This window comes from Miniopterus natalensis, chromosome 18 (genome assembly GCF_054644295.1).
Source record: "Miniopterus natalensis isolate mMinNat1 chromosome 18, mMinNat1.hap1, whole genome shotgun sequence".
NCBI classification, from domain to species: Eukaryota; Metazoa; Chordata; class Mammalia; order Chiroptera; family Miniopteridae; genus Miniopterus; species Miniopterus natalensis.
In genome coordinates this window covers 34,743,439-34,767,804 of record NC_142098.1, presented here as the reverse complement: position 1 = coordinate 34,767,804, position 24,366 = coordinate 34,743,439, and the positions used below count along the sequence as shown (strand labels likewise).

Here is a 24,366-nt window from a genome sequence, read left to right as displayed (position 1 = left end):
CCAGCCCATCAGCAGCCCTGGCCACACTGTCCCTTCCACCCCTCCTGGGAGGACAGTTCTGCCTGGGCTCCGGCCACACCCCAACCCTTGATGGCTGCTCTGCCTGGAAGGCTTTTCCCAGAGCTCAGCACATTCCTGCCTTCTCTGGTGGCTGAGAGTGGGCAGGGGGCATTTTGGAGAGAGGAAGGGAGGCCCTGAGCTTTCTGGGATCCTGCCAACCTGTTCTGGTCCATATGCCCTCAGAAGTAGGCCCTAAACATGCAGTGTAGTTGGAAGGGGGGGGGGTGTAGGGACCACTGAACTGGTGTGAGGGTTGAGGCTGCCTGGTGGCCTTGCCTGGCTGGACAATGGGGCAGAAGCTGCTGACGTGCATTTTGGGGGTAATCCCCAGCATTATAGCAGCCCTGGCCCCAGGCCTGGGATCAGAGAGCTGCGAACATCCGAGGCAGCAGCTGGGTGGGTGCAAGGGGCATGTGGAGGTACTTGTGTTTCCTATGCCATCCCCTGGGACCTGGTGAGTCAGGGCAGGCTGGGGGCGGGGGGCCAGGGTATCAAGGTGAGGCCTGATGGCCTTGGTTTGGGCGTTGGGCAGGTCTGGGTTCAAATTCTGGTGCTGTGGGTGATTGTGGGTGTCACCCTCTCAGAGCCTGCTTTTCTATGATATGAAAGGGGCAGAGGAGTGTTGCAGCATCTTTGGGGTCCAAAAGAACTGGAGTTGGACCCCAGTTCCACCATCTCCTGGCTGTATAGCTAAAATTTGCGTATAATTTACCCACCTTGCAACCTTGATTCTAGGAGCAGAGTTTAGCACAGTATTTAGCACAAGATAGGTGTCTTGCCAAATGGCAACTCCATTAAGCAATACTCCCCTTGCCCGGTCTCATTCAGGCCAAAAGCCCCCTAAAATCTAGATGGCCCCAATTTGTATGGATAAAAATGCAAAATACTTATAAGTAGCATTCGCTCTGTGACAGACACATTTAAAAGTTTTCAGCCTCTTTTAACTCATTTAATCTTCACAACATCCCCATGAGGTAAGCAGTTTTACTGTTATAGAAATGAAGAAACTGAGGCCCGGAGAGATGCTGTGACTTGCTGAAGGTCACACAGCCAGGAAGTGGCGAAGCTGGGATCTGAACCCTAACTGAGCGGGAGAGGGAGTGCAAGTTTATTTTAGGGGCCCCAAGCTTGTTTCTGGAAGCCAGGAACTCATGCTGGTGGGGTGCTTAATCTCCAAGGGGCTGTAGAAATGTGCAAATCCCAAGAGTGGGGCTCATGGGGGCAGTCTTACCCCAGGCAAGGGAGTGGCAGTTGTCTTGTGGCTCCCCACCCCCTGGCCAGTGACTGTAGCTGGGAGAGGGGATGTTTGTTTCCCCACCCCCACCCCCTGGTGATGTCATGCCCGGGCAGCCAATGGCTGGGGTCTCCCTCCTCCCCCTCCCCATTCCTTTTCCCCCCCAGGCTGGGGCTGAGGCTGAGCAGACTGACCGAGAGCTCTCGAGGTATCTGGAGGCCCAGTGGTAAGAGATCAGCCAGCGGGTTCCCTTCCTGGCCAGGCCGCTAAGCCTCGGGAATGAGACCCAGGGTCCTGGGAGGTGCCGGGAGGGTGCCTGGGGCTCAGGAGGCAGTGTGTTGTAGGAGTTGAAGGCGCAGGCTTGGAGCCAGACCCCTCTTTCTGGCTGAGCAGCCTCGGGCAAGACACTTCACCCTTTGTGCCTCTGCTTTACAGTCTCTAAAATGGGCTGCTGAAGGCCACCTCGCAGGGCTGATGGGAAGGTAGATAAGTTGCTGCTGGGAAAGAGCTGGGGCAGGTATGCCTTGGGTGGAGCAGGCGTCTTGGTCCTGGAATAGTGTGCTGGGGAAGCAGCAGTGATCCTGTTGGTGTGAGGTCATGCTCAAACTGGATTTTGTTTCTCACCCAGAGTTCCCCTTTGGTAGGGAGAGTGTGGGGCCACTGGTGAGCAAAGGCTGGATATGAGATACTTTGAAATGCACAGCCCGCACTCCCACTTGCTACCAGAGACCAGTTTATATTACCTGAGCGCCTACTATATGTTTGGAGTATTCTAAGCACCTGCAGTATCTCATCAATATTCAGAACTACTCTTATTGGCTGCATTTGGCAATGAGGAAACTGAGGCCCTGAGAGGTGAAATACCGTGCCCCAGTGTTCCAACCTGAGAAGTGCAGGAGCAGGGATTGACTGAGGCTGCCACAGGCCACTGCTCAGGCTCACTAGAAGGCCTCAGATCAATCTAGGGACCCGGATCAGTCCGGTCAACATCCCACTCCCATTGCCAGATCCCTGGTAGTTGGGAACCGAGGCGCCTAGTGGGGAGAAGTCCTTAAGAAGGCTGGCACCAGCCACAGGGTAAGAGGGTGAACCGCAGGGCAAGAGGGTGCACCGGGGTACTCCTCAGCAGGCCCAGCCCAGCTAAAGGGCCCAGGCCTCTCACTGCAGCCGCTCTGAAGGGCATGAGTGGCATCTTAAGTGACCATCTAGGTTGTACCCTTTTCAGGGAAGTGTTGTGAGGATTTAGTGATCCAGGGAAGGATCTTTGCACATAGTAAGTACTCAAGAAATGGGGACTCAGAATTCTGGAAGCTCAGGAATGTACCAGGGTAGCACCAAAGGACCTGCTCAAGAAATGGCTGCTGGCATGTGGAGGGTCCTGCCTTGTCTTGATTCACCATGGGAGCCCATTAGATCTTCCTCTAACACAAGTCAGGGGTCCCCCCAGGAACCTCCCCACTCCTTCCCCTGCCTAGTAGGATGGGCAGAGCTGGGAACAGAGTGTGCCCGGGGTGGGGTAGGCTTCCTTCCGAAGCTGCCCCCACCCCACCCCACCCCAGGGGCTGGGTACGTGGCTCCGGAAGGGCACAGCTGGGCCTAAATATAACCTGGGCTGGTTGCTGGCGGGGCAGGGAGGAGGGAGGAGGGCACTCTCTTGCCCCCACCACTGCTGAGCTTATGGGTGTGACCCTTGATGTCCTGCCTGGAGGAGGGAGCTTGTGGCCCAGGAGATCCTTTCCTCTATCTCCACTACCTCCCACAAGGACCAGCTTCTTCCACCCCCAACTCTGGATGCTGTGGTGCATCAGGGACTCAGTTAGCTTCTTAGACCTGGGTTTCAGTCCCGACTCTGTTGCTGTGATATCCTCTCAACCCTCATTTACTCATTAGTAAAATGGGGTACCATGAGGTCCCGTCTATAAAGTGCCTGCCTGGACTGGGGTTGGCACCATGGAGGTCCCTCTAAAAGTGCCCATTTCTGGCGCCTTCACAAACCCCTCCTTCCTGCTCCTGCTCAACCCTGCTCCTTGGGCCTCCTCCAGTGCTCAGGGCTACCAATGCAAGTTAAGGTGCAGAACTGGGGTCAAGGGCACACATCCTAGCTGTGTGACACCAGACAGGTCACTTCCCCTCTCTGAGCTTGTTTCCAACCCTAAAACAGCCACCGCATCCAGGGTGATTACAAGGTCTATGGTGCCAACACAGGGCCCAGTTCAGAGGAAATGCCCAGATGGAAGCCAACCCTACTCGGAGGGGCTTGGGGCTGACAGGCAAGACCATGACCTCTAGCAGAGCCAGAGAGGAGCCCTCTTACATGGTGGGGGGCCAGCCAATGGGGTGGGTATAACTGGAACATTGAGGGGTCCCTGTGTCCTCTCTCCTGGCCACTGGTGGGCTATGAAGGGCCATTGTGCGGCTGGGGATGGGTGGGCAGAGGCGGAATGTGACTGGGCACAGCATATGGGCCATTGTTTGAGGGAATGTGCCGCGTGAGGCCTGACCTTTCCCTTGGGAGTGGGGGTTGGCATGTTGGCATGCCAGGTGGGGGCTGGGGAGTCAAGGCCAGAGTGGGAGGGCATAGGGGACATACAATGCCCAACCCCTTTTCCCCAGGAGGCCTATGGGGATGTTGCCTGCGAATCCAGCTCTACCTCCTCCCTGTGCTGTGTGACCCAGAGCAAGGTTCTTGGGGTCTCTGAGGGGCTAGGGTTTTCTGCAGTGAGGTGGAAAGTAGAGGTCTTAGCACAGGACCTGCCAAGAGTGAGCACTCAATACCCATTAGTTATGATCAGTATAAGGGGCTGGAGCTTTCAGACAAGTTCAAGTCTATGACCCAGGCAGGTGGCTTCCTTTCTCCTAGCCTCAGGTATTTTTTTTGAAATGTGCTCAATAATTGTACTGAACTCATAAGGCTGTTCTGAGGTCCACATGCAGTAACCCCTGTGGGACATTTGATGAAAGATCAGTACCACAGGAGGTTCTTAGTAGTAACAGCAGCAAATGCTTGTGAAGTAACTTCCATGTGCCTGACCTTTTATATTTAGTAACTCATTTGACCCTCCCAACAGCCCGGCAAGGGAGCTGCACTCATTCTCACCATTTTAAAGATGAGGAAACTGAGGCACAGCGCGGTGAGGTGATTTGCCCACTGGGAGTACATGGAATGGTTTAATTATTTTATAGTGAAGTTGGCCCCTTTGGTCTGCCAAGGTGTTTGGCTCAGGGGCTCTGCTGACAGACAGGCCTAGGAGTCAGTTCTAGGTTTAGTTTGTTGGCCAACTGTGTCACCTTGGGTAAAGGTCTGCTGAGCCCCAGTTTCCCCACCTGCACCATGGGGATGGAGTATTGACAGAGCACAGAAGGGTCAGGCACTCAGGAAGCAATCCATGGGGTTAGCTGGCAGTAATGGTCACGTTATTTTTCTTAGAGACCCGGACCCAGGAGGCCCAAGGAGCTGGAGGTGACCGTGAGGTGAGCACTGGCTGGTGCCACATGCCTCTCCCTGCCCCTCCCTGGCTTGCCTGGAGCCTCATGCCCTTGTCTCTCCTCGGCAGGCAGCAAGACCCCAGAGGAAGGGTGCAAGCCCCGCAGACGACTGTGCAGCACGCCAGGCTAGGCTCCTGTTAGGAGGGGGTGCCTGTGCCCAGGCAGAGGTGAGAGGACAGCTGGTGGGGGGGCCCTTCTCCTCTACTAATACCACCTTCACCACTCCCTCTAAGCCCAACCTCCTCCCCTCAACCTCCCCTGGCCTCAGACCTCCATCTCTGTCTCCTGCAGGCTCAGAGGCAGCTGCTCCATGCAGAACTGAAGCTGGTCCTGCAGCAGAAGGGAGAGAGGAAGCAGGAGCCTGGGGCCCCGGTGACTCCCGGCAGCGCCATGGAGGTCAGGAGCCGGAGTGCTGAGGTGAGTACCCACACACCCTCCACGGCGCACTGTGGGGCCTGGGTGGGGGGCACAGACTAGGGCAGCAAGGAAACACTTCCTGGCTTCTCTGTGTCTCAGTCTTCTCAACTAAGAAATGGAAATAGCAACAGGGCCTATTTTATGGATCACTGTGAGGAAAAAAAAATTAACACATGTAAAGTGCTTAGCACAGTGCCTGGCACAGACTAAGATTCAAAGCAGCTAATTCACTGGAGCAGAATGGAGTTATATTAATAATGAACTAAAGAAAATTGAGTAGAAACCCTTCATTGGAAGTGGCAGAATAGTGCAAGGGTTGAGACACAGGCTTTGGACCCATGAGCTTAAATTCCAACCCTACCACTTGAGCTGTGCAGCCCTGAACAGGTGACCTGATCTCTCTAACCCTGTTTCCCCATTGGTGAAATGTGATGTGTGGTGTGTCCCCCCCCCTCTGCCCCCGTCCCTCCTTGTGGGTGTTGAGGACTCACATAAGCCATTTGTACAGGGCCTGGTGCCTAGGAAGCCTCCTTGACTGTTAGCTGCTGTCACTGTTAAGGAGATAAAACACTGGCATTGACTGCATTCTACCAGATGCCAGGCACAGAGTGGGTCTACTTTTATAGGAGCCAAACTAGCTGAGGAGTGGCAGGCAGCGGGGTAAATTGCAGGGAGGTCACTGCCTACTGAATAGTCTATGAGCTCTGAGGTCACAGACCTGAGGTTGAGGCCCAGTGTTTTAACTTGCTGTGTGTCATTAGGCAAGTCATTTCACTTCTCTGCACCTTTGAGTCCCCCTTGATGACTACCCAAGCTGTGGGAGGGTAAAATGAGATCCTGCACATAAAATGCTTAGCCCAGGGCATGAGGGGGGTGGTGATGGTCACGCTGTTCCCTGCTGTCCCTACCACAACTCTTCTTACCCCTTCTCTGCCCAACCCGCTAGTCCCAGGGCCACTGCTGTGAGGCATCAGTCCCAGGCCTGCTTTCCCCTCTGTAGTCCTAGGCTCAACTCCAGTCTGTGCCAGTCTGGATGCCTTGTCCAATATATCCCTTTGGATGCCTATTGTTTCAGGTCCTCAGCTCACAATCAGAGACTCTTTCCAGTACACCCATGGCACCCAACTTTACAACAAGGACACAGGCCCAGAGAGGGCAAAGTTCTCTCCCAGAGACACACAGTGGATTGAGTTCCTAGACAGTTGTGAAACTGAGGTCTCTCACGGACTATTCTGGAAAGCCCAGATGTGAATCCCACAGCCTGCAGCTGGGCCAGGGCCAGATCAGCACCATTGACAGTAAATACCAGGAATATCACGTCTGCTGGGCCACCACTCATTACCCACGCATCCCCCCTTCCACTGGATTCCCTCTCCCATGGGCGTTCTGCAGGTCTTGGGGTCACAGAGTCCACAATAGGGCACAGTTTCACACACATTCAAGTTTCCAAGGTCAGTCCCACCCCCGCCCCTCCACTCCGCACCACTTAAGGGTCCAGCCCTTTATTCGGAATCCCATCCTCACCCCCACCCTTGTTCTGCTGTTAGTAAAGCCCCTCCCCATAGCTCCTGAGACTCTGGGGCCCCACCCCACGGCCACAAGGCTACACGGCCACTCCAGCCACACCCCTCTCTCTCCTATCTTCGGCCTCTCCGCTCGGGCGGCGCGCGGTTTCCGCTCGCGCTCTCCACACCCCCGCCCCGCCCTCCAGGACTGGCCCCTCCCCCTCGGCAGCACAGCCCCTCCCCCTCTCTCAGGTCCGCCTCCCAGTCCCGGCCCAGGTTCCCTCGAGCCTCCCCTCAGCCACCCACCCCCTCCCCAGGGGCTCCGGCAGAGCGAGCGGCGAGCCGCCTGAGCCCAGCCGAGCCGTTGAACCTTTCCGCGAACCCCCCGAACGAGCGGCCCTCGGGCTTCCTTAAAGGGGAGATGCCGGAGTGGGTGGGCCCGCACGACCTGCGTGAGCCTCGCAGAGGGGCATGTGCCCTAAGGGCCGGCTTAAGAGACGCTTTAAAGCGCGATGGCGGGCTCTGGGCGACGTCTGACGTGCCATGGCGACCCCTCGCCGCCCTCCGCAGGAGCTGAGGCGGGCGGAGTTGGTGGAGATCATCGTGGAGACGGAGGCGCAGACTGGGGTCAGCGGCATCAACGTAGCGGGCGGCGGGAAGGAAGGAATCTACATTCGTGAGCTGCGCGAGGACTCGCCCGCGGCCAGGAGCCTCAGCCTGCAGGAAGGTGGGCGGGGCGGGGCCATGGGCGGGGCCTTTACGCGGGGGCGGGGTTAGGAATCCGCCCGGGGTCGCTAGCTTGGCGGGCGACCAAGAGGCGGGGTTAAGGGCTTGGGGGCGGGGCTTTGTTTTGGCTTTGCCCCTGCTCCTTAGCGGGCTGTGGAGGTTCATTGTCAGAACCAGTAGATTTGTGATCTTTTCGTGCCTCGGTTTTCTCATCCCTAAATTGGGAGTAATTCTAGTTCTTACCTCATAGGGTTATTATGTGGATTAAATGAGTCAGCATTTGAAAACACTTAGCACATAGCTAAGTGGCACATAGTAAGCACTGTAAGTGCTAGTTACTGTTTTTGTTGTTTGGGCTGGAGAAAAGAGGTGGAGTTAACAACTTGGAGGGGTGGGGAGGGTAGCTTAGTAAGGAATGTCTTAGGTAACGTGGATGAGACTGATGTGATTTATTCATGCAACAACTATTACTAAGGGTCTTCTATTTCCAGATATTATTCTAGGTGCTTGGGCTACTGCAGTGAACAAACAGATAACCCTGCACTCATGGGGCTTGCATTCTAGTGGGGAAAGACATATTTAAGCAAAAAATGTAAACTATATAGTAAGTTAGAAGGCAATATGTGCTACGGATGCCAGGGAAGAAGCTGAATTTTTAAATAGGGTGAGCCAGGAAGAGAGGAAAGGCCTGAAGGAGGTAAGGGAAGGAGCTGTATGGCCGTCTGGAAGAGCATTCCAGTGCAAATTCCCCAAGATAGAAGTGTACCTGGCTTGTTGGAGAGACAAAAAGGAGGCCAGTATGGATGGAATAGTCAGTGGAGACTAGGAGATGAGGCCAGAGAGGTAAGAGGGAGGGATGTTTTTAGAAGACTTTATAGGCCACGGTGAGGATTTTGGCTTTTAATCTGGGAGGGTTGTGAGTGGAGGAGAATTGACCGTGTTGAACTAGTGTATTAGGAGTAGACCAGGAGAACGGTTTGGATTTGTTAAATGAGAAATGTCTGTTGGAAATGAAAGTAGAGATATGGAAGGGCAGTTGGATATATAAGTCTAGGATGGAGGGGAGAGTGCTGGCTGGAGAGATACACTTGGGAGTTGTCAGTATATTTATGACTTTTAAACCCCTAAATCTGGATGAGCTTGCCAAAGGGATGAGTAGAGAGCATGTGGATGGAGGGGTCTAAGGCCTGAGCTCTGGGTTAGTGTGTCTTTAAGAGGTCAGGAGGATGGAGAAGAACCATCTCAGGAGGTTGGGACTTGACCATTCGACTTGGCTACAGAGAGGTCACTGCATGGGACCTTGAGAGGAGCAGTTCAGGGTTCTAGGATGGGGTGTCAGAAGTGTGATTGGAGAAGTAGAAATAATGCAGCTAGACAACTCAGTGCATTTTGCCATTAAGGTTAGGAGATAAATGGGCAGGAGCTCCAGGTGGAGTGATGTCAAGACAACCTTTCATATGTAAGAAATATCAGTACGTTATATGCTGATAGGAAGAAGAGAGGGACAAATGAATGATGTAGGAAGGAGATGGGGGAATTGCTGGAGGAATTGACCTGAGCCAGGAGTGGGACAATTCATCTCTAGCAACAGGTGGAGAGTGGAGTAAATCACCACAGGAGCAGGGGGTGAGTAATGGGGTGAAAGCTTCTGGAAGTTCTCTTCTGATTCTGTTCTTTCAGTAAAGGGAGCAAAGAACAGTCTGAACAATATCTTCTCTCAGCTGCCCATTCCCTTTCTTGGAGCTGCCCCTCTTCCCTCGGTTGCCGGTACTGAGGGAAAGGAGTGGTGGTGAGTGGAAGGGAGGAGAGCAGGGGAGAAAGGCTTCCTGGGACAGGTTGGGGAGCAGATGGAGAGGACAGTGGGGGACAGGACTTGAGCAGACACTGGCAGAAAGAATTTGAAAGGCCATGTGTAAGGTGTCTGACTGGAGGGCACCTGAGCCTGTAGGGAAAAGAACCATGTCAGGAAGGGTTTTACTTGAGTAGGGGTGGGGTGCTGTCTTCCAATGGCATCCAGATCCAGACTTCCTGGTCTTGGCTCCCCGGAACTTTGCCTCTTGACTGTCCCTTTTCCCACCTCCACCCATGGAGTCTTCATTCTTTTCCCTTCCCTTCTCCTGCCTGATCTAGCTCCTCTCCAGACAGCCATGCCCTCTAAATGCTAGGGCCCTGGGCCCTGAACCCTGAAGACAGATGTCCCCCAAATTGGGGCATGGGAGAGGGGCTGGGGGACCCCATGATTCAGTCACAGACTCCAATGCCCAGCCCTCTCCCCAGAACAGTTCCCTGATAATCCCATGTCCCCATTCTTCGCAGCTCTGTACACATTTTTAAACTTGGCAAAAGATGAAGAGAATATTGTAAATAAAAAGTTTAACTGTGTTAAAAAAAAAGCCTGAAATATGAGCATGGGGGAGGGGAGGGGAAAGGCGGCAGGCGTGGCCTGAGTACAGATTTTCCCTGTAGGGGGAGGCGGAGCTAAGGCCGTGGGGCGGGGCTTCCTTCTTAAGTGGTCCGACTTCAAACTGGGAGGAACTTGGCGTCTCGATCCAGCGCTTGGGCTGGGCTGGGCCAAGTTTTGGGCAGGGCCTCGCTGTGCTCGTTCCTGGGGAAGTGGGAGGAGCCAGGCCTGGGTGGAGCCGGGAGATGCCCACGCCCCGCTCCACTCGCCCGCAGGGGACCAGCTGCTGAGCGCCCGCGTGTTTTTTGAGAACTTCAAGTACGAGGACGCACTACGTCTGCTGCAATGCGCCGAGCCTTACAAGGTCTCCTTCTGCCTGAAGCGCACTGTGCCCACCGGGGACCTGGCGCTGCGGCCTGGGACCGTGTCTGGCTACGAGATGAAGGGCCCGCGGGCCAAGGTGGCCAAGCTGGTACGCGTGCTTAGCCCGGCCCCTGCGCTGGACTGCCCCAGCGATCCCGTTTCTGCGCCATGAACCCGTTTCCCTTACACCGCGGGCCACCCTTGCCCTCTTGTCTTGTCACTAACTCAACGCTAATCCCACTCTGTGCCTCCTGTTCTGTGACCCTAAACTCCTCCCTGGGCGGGGGTCCCACCCATCCCAGACCAGGGCACTTACCCGCTTTGGAAAGGTAGCCTCACCTTCAGCTCCAGGCTTGCTGGGGTCCTGAACTAGGGGACTCCACATCAGGAGGCCAGATTTCAGCCTGATTCCTCCTCGCTTACTGCTGAGTGACCCTGGACAAGTTTCTTTTCTTCCGTAGGCCTCAGTTTCCCCATCTCTAGAATGAGGGTATTGAGGAAAATCCTGGAGGAGGACCTAGAAGTCTTGGGTCCCAGTTTCTACATTGCTGTTGACTCACTGTAAGATTCTAAATGGACGTCTTTGCCTTCAGGGGCAGTATGGTGAAATGACAGGCAGGAAGTGGGGATGGTGTTTTGGGGAAAGATGTTCAGTCCATCACATCGCCAGCCTGGCTCAATACCAGGCGGGGCTCCCCTTGTCCACCCCAGGCCTCACTGTCCCACCGCCTCCCGCCTCTCCTCTCTCCTCTCTCCCCAGAACATCCAGAGTCTGTCCCCTGTGAAGAGGAAGAAGATGGTGGTGCCTGGGGCCCTGGGGTACCCTGCAGACCTGGCCCCCGTTGACGTCGAATTCTCCTTCCCCAAGTTCTCCCGTCTGCGTCGGGGCCTCAAAGCTGAGGCTGTCAAGGGTCCTGTCCCAGCCGCTCCCACCCGCCGGCGCCTCCAGCTGCCTCGGCTGCGCGTCCGAGAAGTGGCCGAAGAGGCCCAGGTAGCTCGGCTGGCTGCCGCTGCTCCTCCCCCCAGAAAAGCCAAAGCGGAGGCTGAGGTGGCAGCAGGGGCCCGTTTCACAGCACCCCAGCTGGAGCTGGTTGGGCCTGGGCTGCCAAGCACAGAGGTGGGTGTCCCCCAGGTCTCAGCCCCTAAGGGACTGGGGAAGGAGGCCCCTGCAGCAGAAGCAGCCACTGGCTTTGCCCTACACCTGCCAACCTTTGGGCTTGGAGCCCCTGCTGCCCCTGCTGTGGAGCCTGTGGCCGTAGGGATTCAGGTTCCCCAAGTAGAGCTGCCCGCCTTGCCCTCGCTACCCACTCTGCCCACACTACCTTGTTTGGAGACCCGGGAAGGGGCTACGGCAGCACTGACAGTGCCCGCCCTGGATGTAGCAGCGCCTACTGTGGGGGTGGACCTGGCCTTGCCAGGTGCAGAGGTGGAGGCCCAAGAAGAGGTGCCTGAGGTGGCCCTAAAGATGCCCCGCCTCAGTTTCCCCCGCTTTGGGGCTCGAGCAAAGGAAGTAGCTGAGGTCAAGGTGGCCAAGGGCAGCCCTGAGGTCAGGGTGAAGGGGCCCAGACTTCGAATGCCCAGCTTTGGGCTTTCTCTCCTGGAGCCCCGGCCCACTGCCCCTGAAGCCGCTGTTGAGAGCAAGCTGAAACTGCCTACCATCAAGATGCCCTCCTTTGGCATTGGGGTCTCAGCGCCTGAGGTCAAAGTGCCCAAGGGGCCTGCAGTGAAGTTCCCCAAGGCCCCAGAGGTCAAGCTCCCCGGAGTGCCTGAGGCAGCCCTTCCAGAAATGCAACTTCCAGAGGTGGTGCTTCCAAAAGTGTCAGAGATGAAAGTCCCAAAGGTACCCGAGGTGGCTGTGCCTGAGGTGCGGCTCCCAGAGGTGCAGCTGCCAAAAGTCTCTGAGATGAAGCTCCCAAAGGTGCCCGAGATGGCCGTCCCTGACATGCAACTCCCAGAGGTGCAGCTGCCAAAAGCCTCAGAGATGAAGCTCCCAAAGGTGCCCGAGATGGCTGTGCCCGACATGCAACTCCCAGAGGTGCAGCTGCCAAAAGCCTCAGAGATGAAGCTCCCAAAGGTGCCCGAGATGGCTGTGCCCGACGTGCGACTCCCAGAAGTGCAGCTGCCAAAAGTCTCGGAGATGAAGCTCCCAAAGGTGCCCGAGATAGCCGTGCCCGACGTGCGACTCCCAGAGGTGCAGCTGCCGAAAGTGTCAGAGATGAAGCTCCCAAAGGTGCCCGAGATAGTTGTGCCTGACGTGCGACTCCCAGAGGTGCAGCTGCCAAAAGTGTCAGAGATGAAGCTCCCAAAGGTGCCCGAGATAACTGTGCCCGATGTGCGACTCCCAGAGGTGCAGCTGCCGAAAGCCTCAGAGATGAAGCTCCCAAGGGTACCCGAGATGGCCGTGCCCGATGTGAGACTCCCAGAGGTGCAGCTGCCGAAAGCCTCAGAGATGAAGCTCCCAAGGGTACCCGAGATGGCCGTGCCCGATGTGCGACTCCCAGAGGTGCAGCTGCCAAAAGTCTCAGAGATTAAAGTCCCAGACGTGAAACTCCCTGAGATGAAGCTCCCGGAGATAAAGCTCCCCAAGGTGCCAGAGATGGCTGTGCCCTATGTACACCTCCCAGAGGTGCAGCTGCCAAAGGTGCCAGAGGTGGGGCTGCCAGAAATGCAAGTGCCAAAGGTCCCAGATGTGCAGCTTCTGAAGGCACCTGAGGTGAAGTTGCCCAAGGCTCCAGAGGTGCAGCTAAAAGCTGCCAGGGCAGAGAAGGTAGAGGGGGTGGAATTTGGCTTCAAGATGCCCAAGATGACCATGCCCAAGATGACCATGCCCAAGTTAGGGAGGGCAGGGTCCCCGTCACGAGGCAAGCCAGGGGAGGCAGGGGCCGAGGTCTCAGGGAAGCTTGTAACACTTCCCTGTCTGCAGCCAGAGGTGGACAGCGAGGCTCGTGTGGGTTTCCCCTCTCTCACTCTGCCTTCAGTGGAGCTGGACCTGCCAAGGGCACTCAGCCTGGAGGGGCAGGTCCCAGCGGCTGAAGTGGGCAAGGCAGAGAGGGCAGAAGGCAGGGTAGCACAGGCAGAGGGCAAGGTGGAATGGGCAGAGGGCAAAGAGGCAGCAGGGGTTGGGGAAGTGGCCTTCCGGATGCCCTCTGTTGAGATCGTCACTCCCCAGCTGCCCACAGTGGAAGTTGAGGAAGGGCGGGTAGAGGTGATGGAGATGAAAGTCAAACCCACCTCCAAGTTCTCCCTGCCCAAGTTTGGACTCTCGGGGCCAAAGATGGCCAAGGCAGAGGCTGAGGGGGCCGGGCGAGCCACCAAGATGAAGGTGTCCAAGTTCGCCATCTCACTCCCCAAGGCTCAGGTGGGGACCCATGCTGAAGCTAAAGGGGTTGGGGAGGCAGGCCTGCTACCCGCCCTCGATCTGTCCATCCCACAGCTCAGCCTGGATGCCCATCTGCCCACAGGCAAGGTGGAGGTGGCAGGGGCCGATTTCAAGCTCAAGGGTCCCAAGTTCACCTTGCCCAAGTTTGGGGTCAGAGCCCGGGACACCGAGGCAGGAGAATTAGTGCCAGGGGCGGCTGAATTGGAGGGCAAGGGCTGGGGTTGGGATGGGAGGGTGAAGATGCCCAAACTGAAGATGCCCTCCTTTGGGCTGGCTCGGGGGAAGGAGGTGGAAATCCAGGGTGGGCGTGTCAGCCCCAGGGAAAAGGCAGAGTTTATGGCTGGGCAGCTTAAGATCCCTGAGGTAGAGCTGGTCACACTGGGGGCCCAGGAGGAAGTGGGGGTGAAGGGGGAGGTAGCTGTCAGTGGGGCACAGCTGGCAGGCCTGCAAGTGTCCACAATCAGGCAGGCAGGCACTGAGGGCCAGGAAGGGGGGCTGAGGATGCCCCTGGGCATCTCTCTGCCCCAGGTGGAGCTGACCAGCTTTGGTGAGGCTGGCCTGGGTGCCTCGGGACAGCAGATTGAGAGTGCAGCTCCTTCAGCAGAGGGCACAGCAGTCTACAGGGTCCAGGTGCCTCAGGTGGCCTTGTCTCTGCCTGGAGCCCAGGGGGAGGGTGGTGAGCTGTTGGTGGGAGAGGGCGTCTTCAAGATGCCCACTGTGACAGTGCCCCAGCTTGAGCTGGACATGGGGCTGAGCCGAGAGGCACAGGTGGGCGAGGCAGCCACAGAAGAGGGTGGGCTAAGGCTGAAGATGCCCACACTGGTGGCCAGAGCTGGGGCTGGGGTCGAGGGACCTGGAGACCAGCCCCCAGGGATCGAACCAACCTTTCACCTCTCACTGCCTGACCTGGAGCTCTCACCACCTGCCATGGGCAGCCATGCCGAGTACCAGGTAGCAGAGGGTGAGGGAGACGCTGGACACAAGCTCAAGGTTCGGCTGCCCCGGTTTGGCCTGGTGCGGGCCAAGGAGGGGGTTGAGGAGGGTGAGAAGGCCAAGAGCCCCAAACTCAGGCTGCCCCGTGTGGGCTTCAGCCAGGGCGAGGCTGTCACTGGGGAAGGCTCCCCCAGCCCTGAGGACGAGGGGGAGGAGGAGGAGGGCAGTGGGGAAGGGGCTTCTGGTCGCCGAGGCCGCCTCCGAGTTCGCTTGCCCCGAGTGGGCCTGGCTACTTCTTCCAAGGCCTCTCGGGGGCAGGAGGGCGAGGCAGCCTCCAAGTCCCCTGGTGGGGAGAAGTCCCCCAAGTTCCGCTTCCCCAGGGTGTCCCTAAGCCCCAAGGCCCGGAGTGGGAGCAGGGACCCAGAAGAGGGTGGATTCCGGGTCCGACTGCCCAGCGTGGGGTTTTCGGAGGCAGGGGCTCCAGGCCCCACTAGGTTGGAGGGGACTCAGACTGCTGTTATCTGAAGCTCCTGAGCAGAGGGAGACTCTCCTCCCGTCTTTCCACTCCCCACCCTTTGTTTCGTGTGTGAGATAACCAGCACTAACCTTCAGAGGGCTGGGAGGTAGGCCACTGACTGGGCAGGGCCGGGGAGGCCTGGTGCCCAGCTCATTGGCAAGAGTGTCTGTATCTTGCCAAGCCATGTGAATAAATAATCCAGAGGTAGCCTTGTATCTGGTCTCTGTGTTTGGAGGGGATAAGGGAAGGTGTGGAGGGAAAAAAATCCCAGAAAAGGAAGGAGGGAGGACTTGAGCATGGCCTGAAGGGAGCTTATGTGGGGAGACACAGGCCACTGCTGGTCTGAGGAGAGTCAGGGAGGCCTTGGGATGGGTCTAGTGGGAGGGTGACCTTCCCTAGCCCTTCCGAAATCCCAGGGGCCTCTGAGCAAGACTCTGGGAAGTTCCCCAGCAGAGCACAGGGGCAGGACCCCTCTGCTGGGGACTCTCTCCTGGGGAACCCCCCGCACTGGCCAGGACAACCCCAGGAGCCCTAAGAGAGCAGGCTGATTGCTACCCACCTGCCCTCTGCTGGCCACTTCACCAACAAGCGCCTCTGCATCCTGTTGCTTTTCTGTCTGGCTGGTTTGACTGCCCTGTCCACTGGGCCCCACCCAGGAAAAAGCCCCTCCTGGCCATCTCCAGGCTCTTGGATTCAGAGCCTCCACTCCAGACACGTGGCTGCCTCGTAGGACTAGGTCCTGGGTGATCAGCCTCACTCTGGGTTTAAGCCCCTAAACCCCCACCAGGGCCTCCAGACCCCCACCCCGGCCATCTCTCTGCTATACCCCAGATGACTAAGAAGACAAGACAGGCTGTCCAGTTTCAGATCTCCCCCTGACACCCCCACATCCACCCCTCCACTCTCCTCCCATTCTAGAAGATGAAGGGCCATGTCCAAGCTGTCATAGACCTCCCACTTTCTCCAGCACCTTCTCCCTTCAAGCCAGCTCCCCTCCGTTCACTACCCTGTCTCATGATTTCTCTTTGTGTCCTCCAAACATGCAGGAATGATCTGCCCTCAAGGCACACACACCCCTCCACCAGCTCTCCAGCATGTGGGGTTTTCCTCCCTCCAGGGCTACCCTGTACAGTGTCCGAAGAGACTTCTCTGGGGTCACCCTAAGGGCTTCCTCTGTCTCCCTTGTCCTGACTTCTTAGGGCCCTTCCTCCTTCCTGAACGCTCTCCTCTCTCATTTCCACTCCTCTCCTCGTGCTCTTTGGGTTTCTCTCAGGCCCTCATCCACCCCCACACCCGCCCTGGGCCTGATACCCTCCCAGAGGCTTCCAACTCCTCACCTCTGGATGACAATTCTCAAATTCTTTTTTGGGTCCACGAGGGAATCCAGTGGCCTCTGCATGCCTCCCCTGGGACAACTCCTGGGCACTAGGAGAATGTGTGGGGTGGTGGTTCAGAGCTTGGCTCTAGACCATACTTCTCAGGGTCAAAGCCTGTCTCTAGCACCCAACTTTTTTCTTCAATTAAATGGAGCTATTAAAATGTCTGCTGTAAGGATCAGATTAGGCTTCAAAAGCACTCAATATTAAATTCCCTAACCCGACCCTAGCATCCTCTCCTCCAAAGTGCTCCTGTCCATGTCCCCATTTCAGGGACCATCCTACCTTGTCCTGGACAGCTCCCTCCCTCCCCCAAAACCTGTCAGTCCCTTGGCCTGGCCTCCTGGCCTCCTGGCCTCCTGGATGTCTCATCCAGAAGCCTCTTCCCTGTCTCCCCAACCTCTCCCACCTGGGCCCTGCTCCAGGCTCTGGGCCTCCACTCTTGCCTCCTAATTCACCTTTCTTCACACAGTAGCTTTCTCACACTCAAATCTGACCCTTCCCTCAAAAGCCCTTCTGTGGCTCCCCAGTGCCCTCAGAACAATGTCCAACCTCCTTAGCTTGGCATTCAAGACCTTTTACAATCTGGGTCTGCCTCAGCCACATCTTTCCCCATGTCAGACAGAGGCTGGGGCAGGTATTTTCTGAAACACACACACACACACCCTAGTTCGGAAAACCTGCCTTTTCTCACCTCTGTTTGGGAATGTCCCATGCTTCTTCCTTCAGACACCCCTCAGTGGACCCTTTACCTATCTGACCTCTTCAAGATTCCGCCCCTGGGTGGGGGAGGGGGCTTGACCTGCCACCCCACCCCCCATTCCAGCCAGGGGCTCAGGTCTCCAACAACAGAACCAGAGCCACTCAGCAACGCTGGAACCCATTTGGGGGGGCCTGGGGCCCCTCGTCCCAAGCCAGGAGGGCTTTGGGGGAGGGGTGCAACGCTTGGTGTATTCCCTGTGTGGCCCAGGAGGCTGCGAGGTGCCCGGGAGGTGAGGGCAAGCCTCGCAGGGGTAGGCACTAGTGCCGTTCTCTTTCCGCCGCTGGGGGTACCTCGGGGACGGAGGCAGAGGGCGTCCAGGAGGCCTCGAAGACAGAGTTTGTGGGGCAGAGGTGGTGGCAGGGCAGTGTCTGGTGGCAGGGGCGCCATGGCCACCATCCAGTCGGAGACCGACTGTTACGACATCATCGAGGTGCTGGGCAAGGGCACCTTTGGGGAGGTGGCCAAGGGCTGGCGGCGAAGCACGGGCGAGATGGTGGCCATCAAGATCCTGAAGAATGACGCCTACCGCAACCGCATCATCAAGAACGAGCTGAAGCTGCTGCGCTGCATGAGGGGCCTGGACCCCGAGGAGGCCCACGTCATCCGCTTCCTTGACTTCTTCCACGATGCCCTCAAGTTCTACCTGGTGTTTGAGCTGCTGGAGCAGAACCTTTTTGAATTCCAGAAGGAAAACAACTTTGCGCCCCTCCCTGCCCGCCACATCCGCACCGTCACCCTGCAGGTGCTCAGAGCCCTGGCCCGGCTCAAGGAGCTGGCCATCATCCACGCCGATCTCAAGCCTGAGAACATCATGCTGGTGGACCAGACCCGCTGCCCCTTCAGGGTCAAGGTGAGGGGCTGCCCTGGGGTGGCAGCATCTCCTGTGCCTGCCTCCCCCCAGCCTTCCCCAGTCCTGGACGCTCTGGCTGTGAGGAGCAGGAAGACAGTGAGGGGCGCCTGTCCTAGACTGGGTGGGGGACATGGGTGGGCAGGACTAGAGTCGGAGTAGTGGGAGGAGAGCTCAGGGGTGGGCCTGAGTAGATTTTGGAACTGGAGACAACAGGATTTGCTGACAGATCTTGTGTGAAGTGTAAGAGAGGACTTGAGGGGGACGAAAGCCTGTTGGCCCCGAGCAACTGGAAGGATGGCAGTGCCATATCTCATCATAGTGAATTTGTCACCAAACACTGAGTGCCTGCTCTGGGCCTGACCCTGTGCTGGGTGTGCAGAGGCATCTCCTCTGCACTGTCCCAAGCTCCTGGGCTCCCCCATCCCACCCTTGACCCTTCTGTCTGCTTCTGGGTTTGTTACTGTCTGGTGATGATAGGAACTAGGAGCACCATGAGGGCAGGGCCAGGGCAGTTTTGGTCACCACTGTGTCCTTGGCATCTCCCAGCACAGTGCTGCTGTGGAGTCAGAGCTAAATGAACTTTAGACACAGAGCGATACGAGACAAGAAGAGAGAGCATTCTGCTCTGAGAGAGAAAAGCACAGAGACCCAGGGAAGGAGAGATGCCCACAAACAGCAGGAGACAGACAGGATAGGTCCACAATCCCTGGCCAGTGTTTGTGGAATGAATGAATGGATGGGCAGATGAGTCCCACCAACATTGCCTGAGTGCCCAGGGCCACTCAGGCTCTCTGAGATTCAGGCCTCGGCAGTCTGCATTCAGATTAATGACCATTTTGTCCTACCGCCTTCTGCAAATAGAAGGTGAGGGACGGCTGCATGAAAAGCAGAGAAACAGAGAGGGCAACTGCCGTGGGCACCAAGATAGAGCCACGGAGATTCAGAGTAGAAACGGCAGATAGCTCCTCCCAGGGGCGTTGGGAGAGACGAGGGCTTTCAGCCGTTCGGTGTTAGTTCAGCAGGTGTTTGTCAAGCGCCTGTCAGGTACCAAGGGCCTGTGTGGGTGTTAACACTGCGTGATGAGGACGACGTGGGCTTCTGGGAAGTGTCTTTCTAGTGAGTGACTCAGAGACAGATGGAGAGAGACATTGAGAGATGAGAAACACAGATAAGCCACAAAGCGGCAAAGAACAAGAGAGAGATACGAACAAGGGAGGGAAAGACAATGATGGATAAAAAGCCCATTCAGCCCTGGCCGGCGTGGCTCAGTGGTTAGAGCATCGGCCCATGCACCAGAGGGCTTGCAGTTTCGCTCCCTGGCCCTGGTCGGGACTTGTGCTGGAAGCAACCAATTGATGTGTCTCTCACATTGATGTTTCTCCCTCTCCCCCCCTTCTTTTCACTCTCGCTAAAAAAAATCAATGGAAAAATATCTTTGGGTGAAGATTAATCCCCCCCCCAAAAAGCCCATTCACTTATTCATTCATTCATTCTGAGCTCTGTACCAGACACTGTTCTAGGCATCTAGGGACTCAGCAGTGAACAGACAAAATCCTATTTTCATGGGACTCAAATCCTAGTTGGTTAGATAAACAATGAACTCAATAAAAATGTAAAATATATAGTTTGTGAAATGGTGTTAAGAGCAATGGAGAAAAGCAGAGGGCTAGGATGGGTAGAAGCATTGTTTTTGTTTTTTAAAAATATATCTTCATTGATTTCAGAGAGAGGAAGGGAGAGGGAGAGAGAGAGAAACATCGATGATTAGAGTCATTGATCGGCTGCCCCCCTGCATGCCCCCTACTGGTGATTGAGCCCACAACCCAGGCATGTGCCCGGACTGGGAATCGAACCACTGTCTCCTGAACCTTAGGTCAATGTTCAACCATTGAGCTATGCCGGCCAAGCGAGGCACTGTCTTTTGCTAAGATGGCTGGGGGAAGCCTCACTGAGAAGGTGACAAGAGTAAAGACCTGAGGAAGTGAGAGGGGAGCGGTGTGGACATTCAAGGGAAGAGCATTCCAGGCAGAAGGAACAGCCAGTGTAAAGGCCCTGAGCTGGGGATTGTACTTGGCTTGTTCCAGGAATAGTGAGAGGCTCCCGAGGCTGGAGCAGGGTTAATGAGGGGGAAGGTGGGAGGGGCTGAGGGCAGAGACAGGATGGGGCAGATTGCAGGAGCCTTCTGGCCTGCGGTGAGAAGGTGAGAACTTTGGATTTTATCACAGGATGTGGTAAAGCCACCAGAGGATGCTGCGTGGGGGGGACGTGACCCGACTCAGGTGTTCACAGGATCTCTCAGGGTAAATGTGAGGAACAGAATGGGGGGCGGAGGGCGGGAGCAGGGAGAACAGCGTGGGCAGGAAGTGATGGAGGGCAGGACCAGGGTGGGGCTGTGGCTGGGAGGCACAGAGGGCAGATTCTTTTTTTTTAAATCTTCACCTGAGGATATTTTTTCCATTCAGATTCTTGATCTGTTCAGAAGGTGGAACCAGCAAGATTTGCTGATGAGAGAGAGAGGGGTTTTAACGCTCACAGACATGCTTTCTAGTGGAGAGATAGAAACAGATACAGACACACAACGCAGACCCAAAGCTGGAGGCGACAGATAGGGACATAAACAAGAGGTAAGACTCGCAGGCTCAGCGACAAGACAGTCAGATGGCAGATGCAGACAGACACTGGGGAGAGATGCTAGGTGAGGCCCAGATCTGCTGTCCCCGCCCCTTGCCTTGCTCACTGGCCTCCCTCTCCACACAGGTGATTGACTTTGGCTCGGCCAGCATTTTCAGCGAGGTGCGCTATGTGAAGGAGCCATACATCCAGTCGCGCTTCTATAGGGCCCCCGAGATTCTGTTGGGGCTGCCCTTCTGCGAGAAAGTGGACGTGTGGTCACTGGGCTGCGTCATGGCTGAGCTGCACCTGGGCTGGCCGCTCTACCCTGGCAACAACGAGTATGACCAGGTGCGCTACATCTGTGAGACCCAGGGCCTGCCCAAGCCCCACCTGCTGCACGCCGCCCGCAAGGCGCACCACTTCTTCAAGCGCAGCCCCCACCCTGACACCACCAACCCCTGGCAGCTCAAGTCCTCGGCTGACTATCTGGCCGAGACCAAGGTAGGGAGGCAGGTGCAGCGAGGGCAGTCAGTGTGGGGGCTGCCACATAAAGAAAAAAATCTAGGTTAGACCTCAGGGATGTCTGGAAGCTTGGGTCAGCTGTGGGGATTGTCACAACGAGAGATCTGGATGAGACCAAAGGACAGGAAGTTTGAGGGTCACTGTGGGGGCTGCTGCAGGAAGAGGGACCTGGGTTATACCACAAGTGTGACAGAAAAGGTAGGGTAGCCCCTCTGCCAGCTTTGGATCTGGAGTCAGACAAACTGGTGAAGTGTGAAGGATCCAAATGAGGCCCAGGTGGGACTGGAAGGCTAAAGGCTATTTGTCTGCTACCTGTGGCTGCAGTCAGCACACCTGTGCAACCAGAGTCTGGGTGAGACAGCAGAGGACTGGAAGCTTGGGCCAGCTGGGGGGGTCTGTCACACAAGAGGGGTCTGGGTGAGACTGAAAAATGTGGCAGCTCCTCTGATAGCTCCTTGCCTGGGGGTTGTCAAACTAGTGTGGCAAGGACGCTCAACCACTGGGAGGCTTGGAGGACTGGGATTGGGTGTGGGAGCTGTAGCAGCAAAAGGGATCTGGGTTTGATTCCAAGGAGGACTAGAGGCTTAGGGCAGTCCCTCTACTAGCTGCTCACTGGTAGGGGCTGGACCCACAGCTCTGGGGAGGACTGGAGGTCTGGGATGAGTTGTGAAACTTGAGTGATAACTCTGGGTTAGATGATAGGAGGACAAAAGAACACTGTCAGGTGTACTTCCAGCAGGAAGGGGGCTCTGGGTTTGACTAGAGGGAGCAGGTATGGCCCTCCCAGCAGCAAGTGGGCTCCAAGTCAGATCACAGGCAGAACTGGAAGTCAGGATTCAGGTGTGTGGACTTCAGAGCAACAGGAGAGCTCTGGGCCAGACTGGAGGGCCGACTGGAAGCTGGGGGGTCATCTGTGGGCCCCACTGCAGGAGTGCCTGGGGCCCAAGGGCTAGGCTCCGTGTCAACCCCTGCCAATTGTGTCCCACCAGGTGCGCCCACTGGAGCGCCGCAAGTACATGCTCAAGTCCCTGGACCAGATTGAGACAGTGAATGGCGGCGGGGCAGCTGGTCGGCTAGCCTTCCAGGATAGGGAGGCCCTGGCTGAGCACGCCGACCTCAAGAGCATGGTGGAGTTGATTAAGCGCATGCTGACCTGGGAGTCGCACGAACGCATCAGCCCCAGCGCTGCCCTGCGCCACCCCTTCGTGTCCATGCAGCAGCTGCGCAGCGCCCACGAGACCACCCGCTACTACCAGCTGTCGCTGCGCAGCTGCCGCCTCTCACTGCAGGTGGAGGGCAAGCCCCCCACACATGTGGTGGCTGCTTCGGAAGATGGGCCCCCCTACTACCGTCTGGCCGAGGAGGAGGAGGCAGTGGGCCTGGGCAGTGTGGCGGGCAGCGGGTCCTTCTTCCGCGAGGAGAAGGCACCGGGCATGCAAAGGGCCATCGACCAGCTGGACGACCTGAGTCTGCAGGAGGCGGGCCACGGGCTGTGGGGCGAGGCCTCCAGCGCACTGGCCCCGCTCAAGGCAGCCGTGGCTGGCCTCCGGGTGCCCGACTCGGGCCCTGAGCCCATCCTGGCCTTCTACGGGAGCCGCCTGGTTGGCCGCCACAAGGCCCGCAAGCCGCCCACGGGCTCCAAGTCTGACTCCAACTTCAGCAACCTCATCCGGCTGAGCCAGGCCTCACCCGAGGAAGACGGGCCCTGCCGGGGCAGCGGCTGGGCAGAGGGAGAGCGCCGCGGGGCATCCGCCAAGCCCCCCACCATCCCGAAGCGGGACGGAGATGGGCCAGACATCAAGGACATGACCATGGATGCTGAGGTGAGTCGGGTGGGCAGGGAGGGTGCAGGTGGTTCTGGGGCCAGGGGTGCTCCTGAGCTCCAGGGCGGGGGCACAGTGAACCTGGTCTTGGCTCCCCACACATCTGCGTTGCCAACAGCTGGTTCAGCGTCCAACACACTAGCCCACCCTCAGGATGTTACAAGGCTCCACACACACTAACTCATACTCTGGTTATAATTAGGATGTGTCAGGCTCTGCACATACTAATCCGCCATCAGGCTGTGTAAAGACTCAGAACACAGTAATCCACCTGTAGGAAGTGATAAAGGTCCAGCCCTAAGAACTAGGTGTTAGCACATGCTCACCACCCTCAGGGCTATGTGACAAAGCCTCAGCAGACACTAACACCCTCAGGACACACTGCGGTCTCAGCACACACTATCAAAACCCCAGGACGTGCTGAGGGTTGCAAAAGTCCAGAATTGTCCTCAGGAAGTGACAAAGGTTCATGGCGGATAGGAGGGAGTCCATGAGGGGCAGGTTGGTGGCTTCTTGGCTGATGCCCTCTCTTCTCCCCCACAGAGGCCAAGCCCTGAGCTCTTCGACCCCAGCAGCTGTCCTGGGGAATGGCTGAGTGAGCCGGACTGGACCCTGGAGGGCATCAGGGGCCCAAGGGCTCAGGGGCTCCCATCCCACCATGCCCACCCGCATGGTCCACCCCGGGCCACCAGCTTTCTGCAGCACGTCGGCGGGCAGCATTGATGGTGACCCCACCTCTACCCATCACTGGTGGCTGAGCTAGCTGGGCTGGCATCCCTTCCTCGGAGCCATCCTATGAACCCACAAATTCTTACAGAAAGATAATTATCCAGTAATTCCCATTCCCCCCACCAACAGTGCATGCCTGCACACACCCCAAACACAGGAGGGCCTTGGTGTCTGGCCTGCTGCCACCACAGTCAGAGGGACACAGAAAGGTGGCTGCACCCTTTTGGCCCTAAGCAGGTTCTTGGCCCTATTGTCTCTGCCTATTTCAATAAAGAACTGTTCACAGTCCTGCCTCATGCCTGTCCTCTCTGCTGGCCTGGCGCTGGGGTGGGGTTCAGGCTGATGCCCAGGCCCTGCTCTGATGCTGCACTCAGTGGGCCACTGGCTCAGGCGGGAGGCTGGCCTGCCATGACACCGGGACAGACTGTGCTTGGCACACTCACCCAACCCTTAAATATGCGAAGTGCCTGGCACACGAGAACCACCCTCAGAACATTCTGTGTTCAGCAGGTGCCAGTCCAAGCCTGCCAGATGCCAAGGTCTCATTGTTTACCTGTCCTTGTCACATTTACAGGCTTGCCATGCACTCATCCATGCTTGGGGCATGCCAAGTGTAAATTCACTTGGCAGGTACAAATTCATGCTTGGTGTGCGCTCGTGTTCAGATGT

General features: G+C 57.0%; 2 protein-coding genes across 2 annotated transcripts; both read left to right on the top strand.

The window, feature by feature from the left end:
- The first annotated feature begins 5,170 nt into the window (after positions 1-5,170).
- Positions 5,171-15,228, top strand: PRX (periaxin). The gene is made up of 4 exons (XM_016209219.2): positions 5,171-5,197; positions 7,273-7,429; positions 10,105-10,301; positions 10,953-15,228. The coding sequence occupies exons 1-4, from the start codon at positions 5,171-5,173 to the stop codon at positions 15,027-15,029; spliced, it is 4,458 nt and encodes a 1,485-aa protein (XP_016064705.2). The 3' UTR covers positions 15,030-15,228.
- A 2,317-nt stretch (positions 15,229-17,545) lies between these two features.
- HIPK4 (homeodomain interacting protein kinase 4) lies at positions 17,546-23,722 on the top strand. The gene is made up of 4 exons (XM_016209214.2): positions 17,546-18,010; positions 20,768-21,124; positions 22,135-22,968; positions 23,512-23,722. The coding sequence occupies exons 1-4, from the start codon at positions 17,546-17,548 to the stop codon at positions 23,689-23,691; spliced, it is 1,836 nt and encodes a 611-aa protein (XP_016064700.2). The 3' UTR covers positions 23,692-23,722.
- Positions 23,723-24,366: the final 644 nt, after the last annotated feature.

Excerpts from the sequence above, each read along its gene's own strand:
- PRX (XM_016209219.2), top strand. The coding sequence starts at position 5,171 with ATGGAGGTCAGGAGCCGGAGTGCTGAG. Across the intron at positions 5,198-7,272 it reads TCAGGAGCCGGAGTGCTGAG|GAGCTGAGGCGGGCGGAGTT; the intron begins GTGAGTACCCAC and ends CGCCCTCCGCAG. Across the intron at positions 10,302-10,952 it reads GGGCCAAGGTGGCCAAGCTG|AACATCCAGAGTCTGTCCCC; the intron begins GTACGCGTGCTT and ends CTCTCTCCCCAG.
- HIPK4 (XM_016209214.2), top strand. The coding sequence starts at position 17,546 with ATGGCCACCATCCAGTCGGAGACCGACTGTTACGACATCATCGAGGTG. Across the intron at positions 18,011-20,767 it reads GCTGCCCCTTCAGGGTCAAG|GTGATTGACTTTGGCTCGGC; the intron begins GTGAGGGGCTGC and ends CTCTCCACACAG. Across the intron at positions 21,125-22,134 it reads ACTATCTGGCCGAGACCAAG|GTGCGCCCACTGGAGCGCCG; the intron begins GTAGGGAGGCAG and ends GTGTCCCACCAG.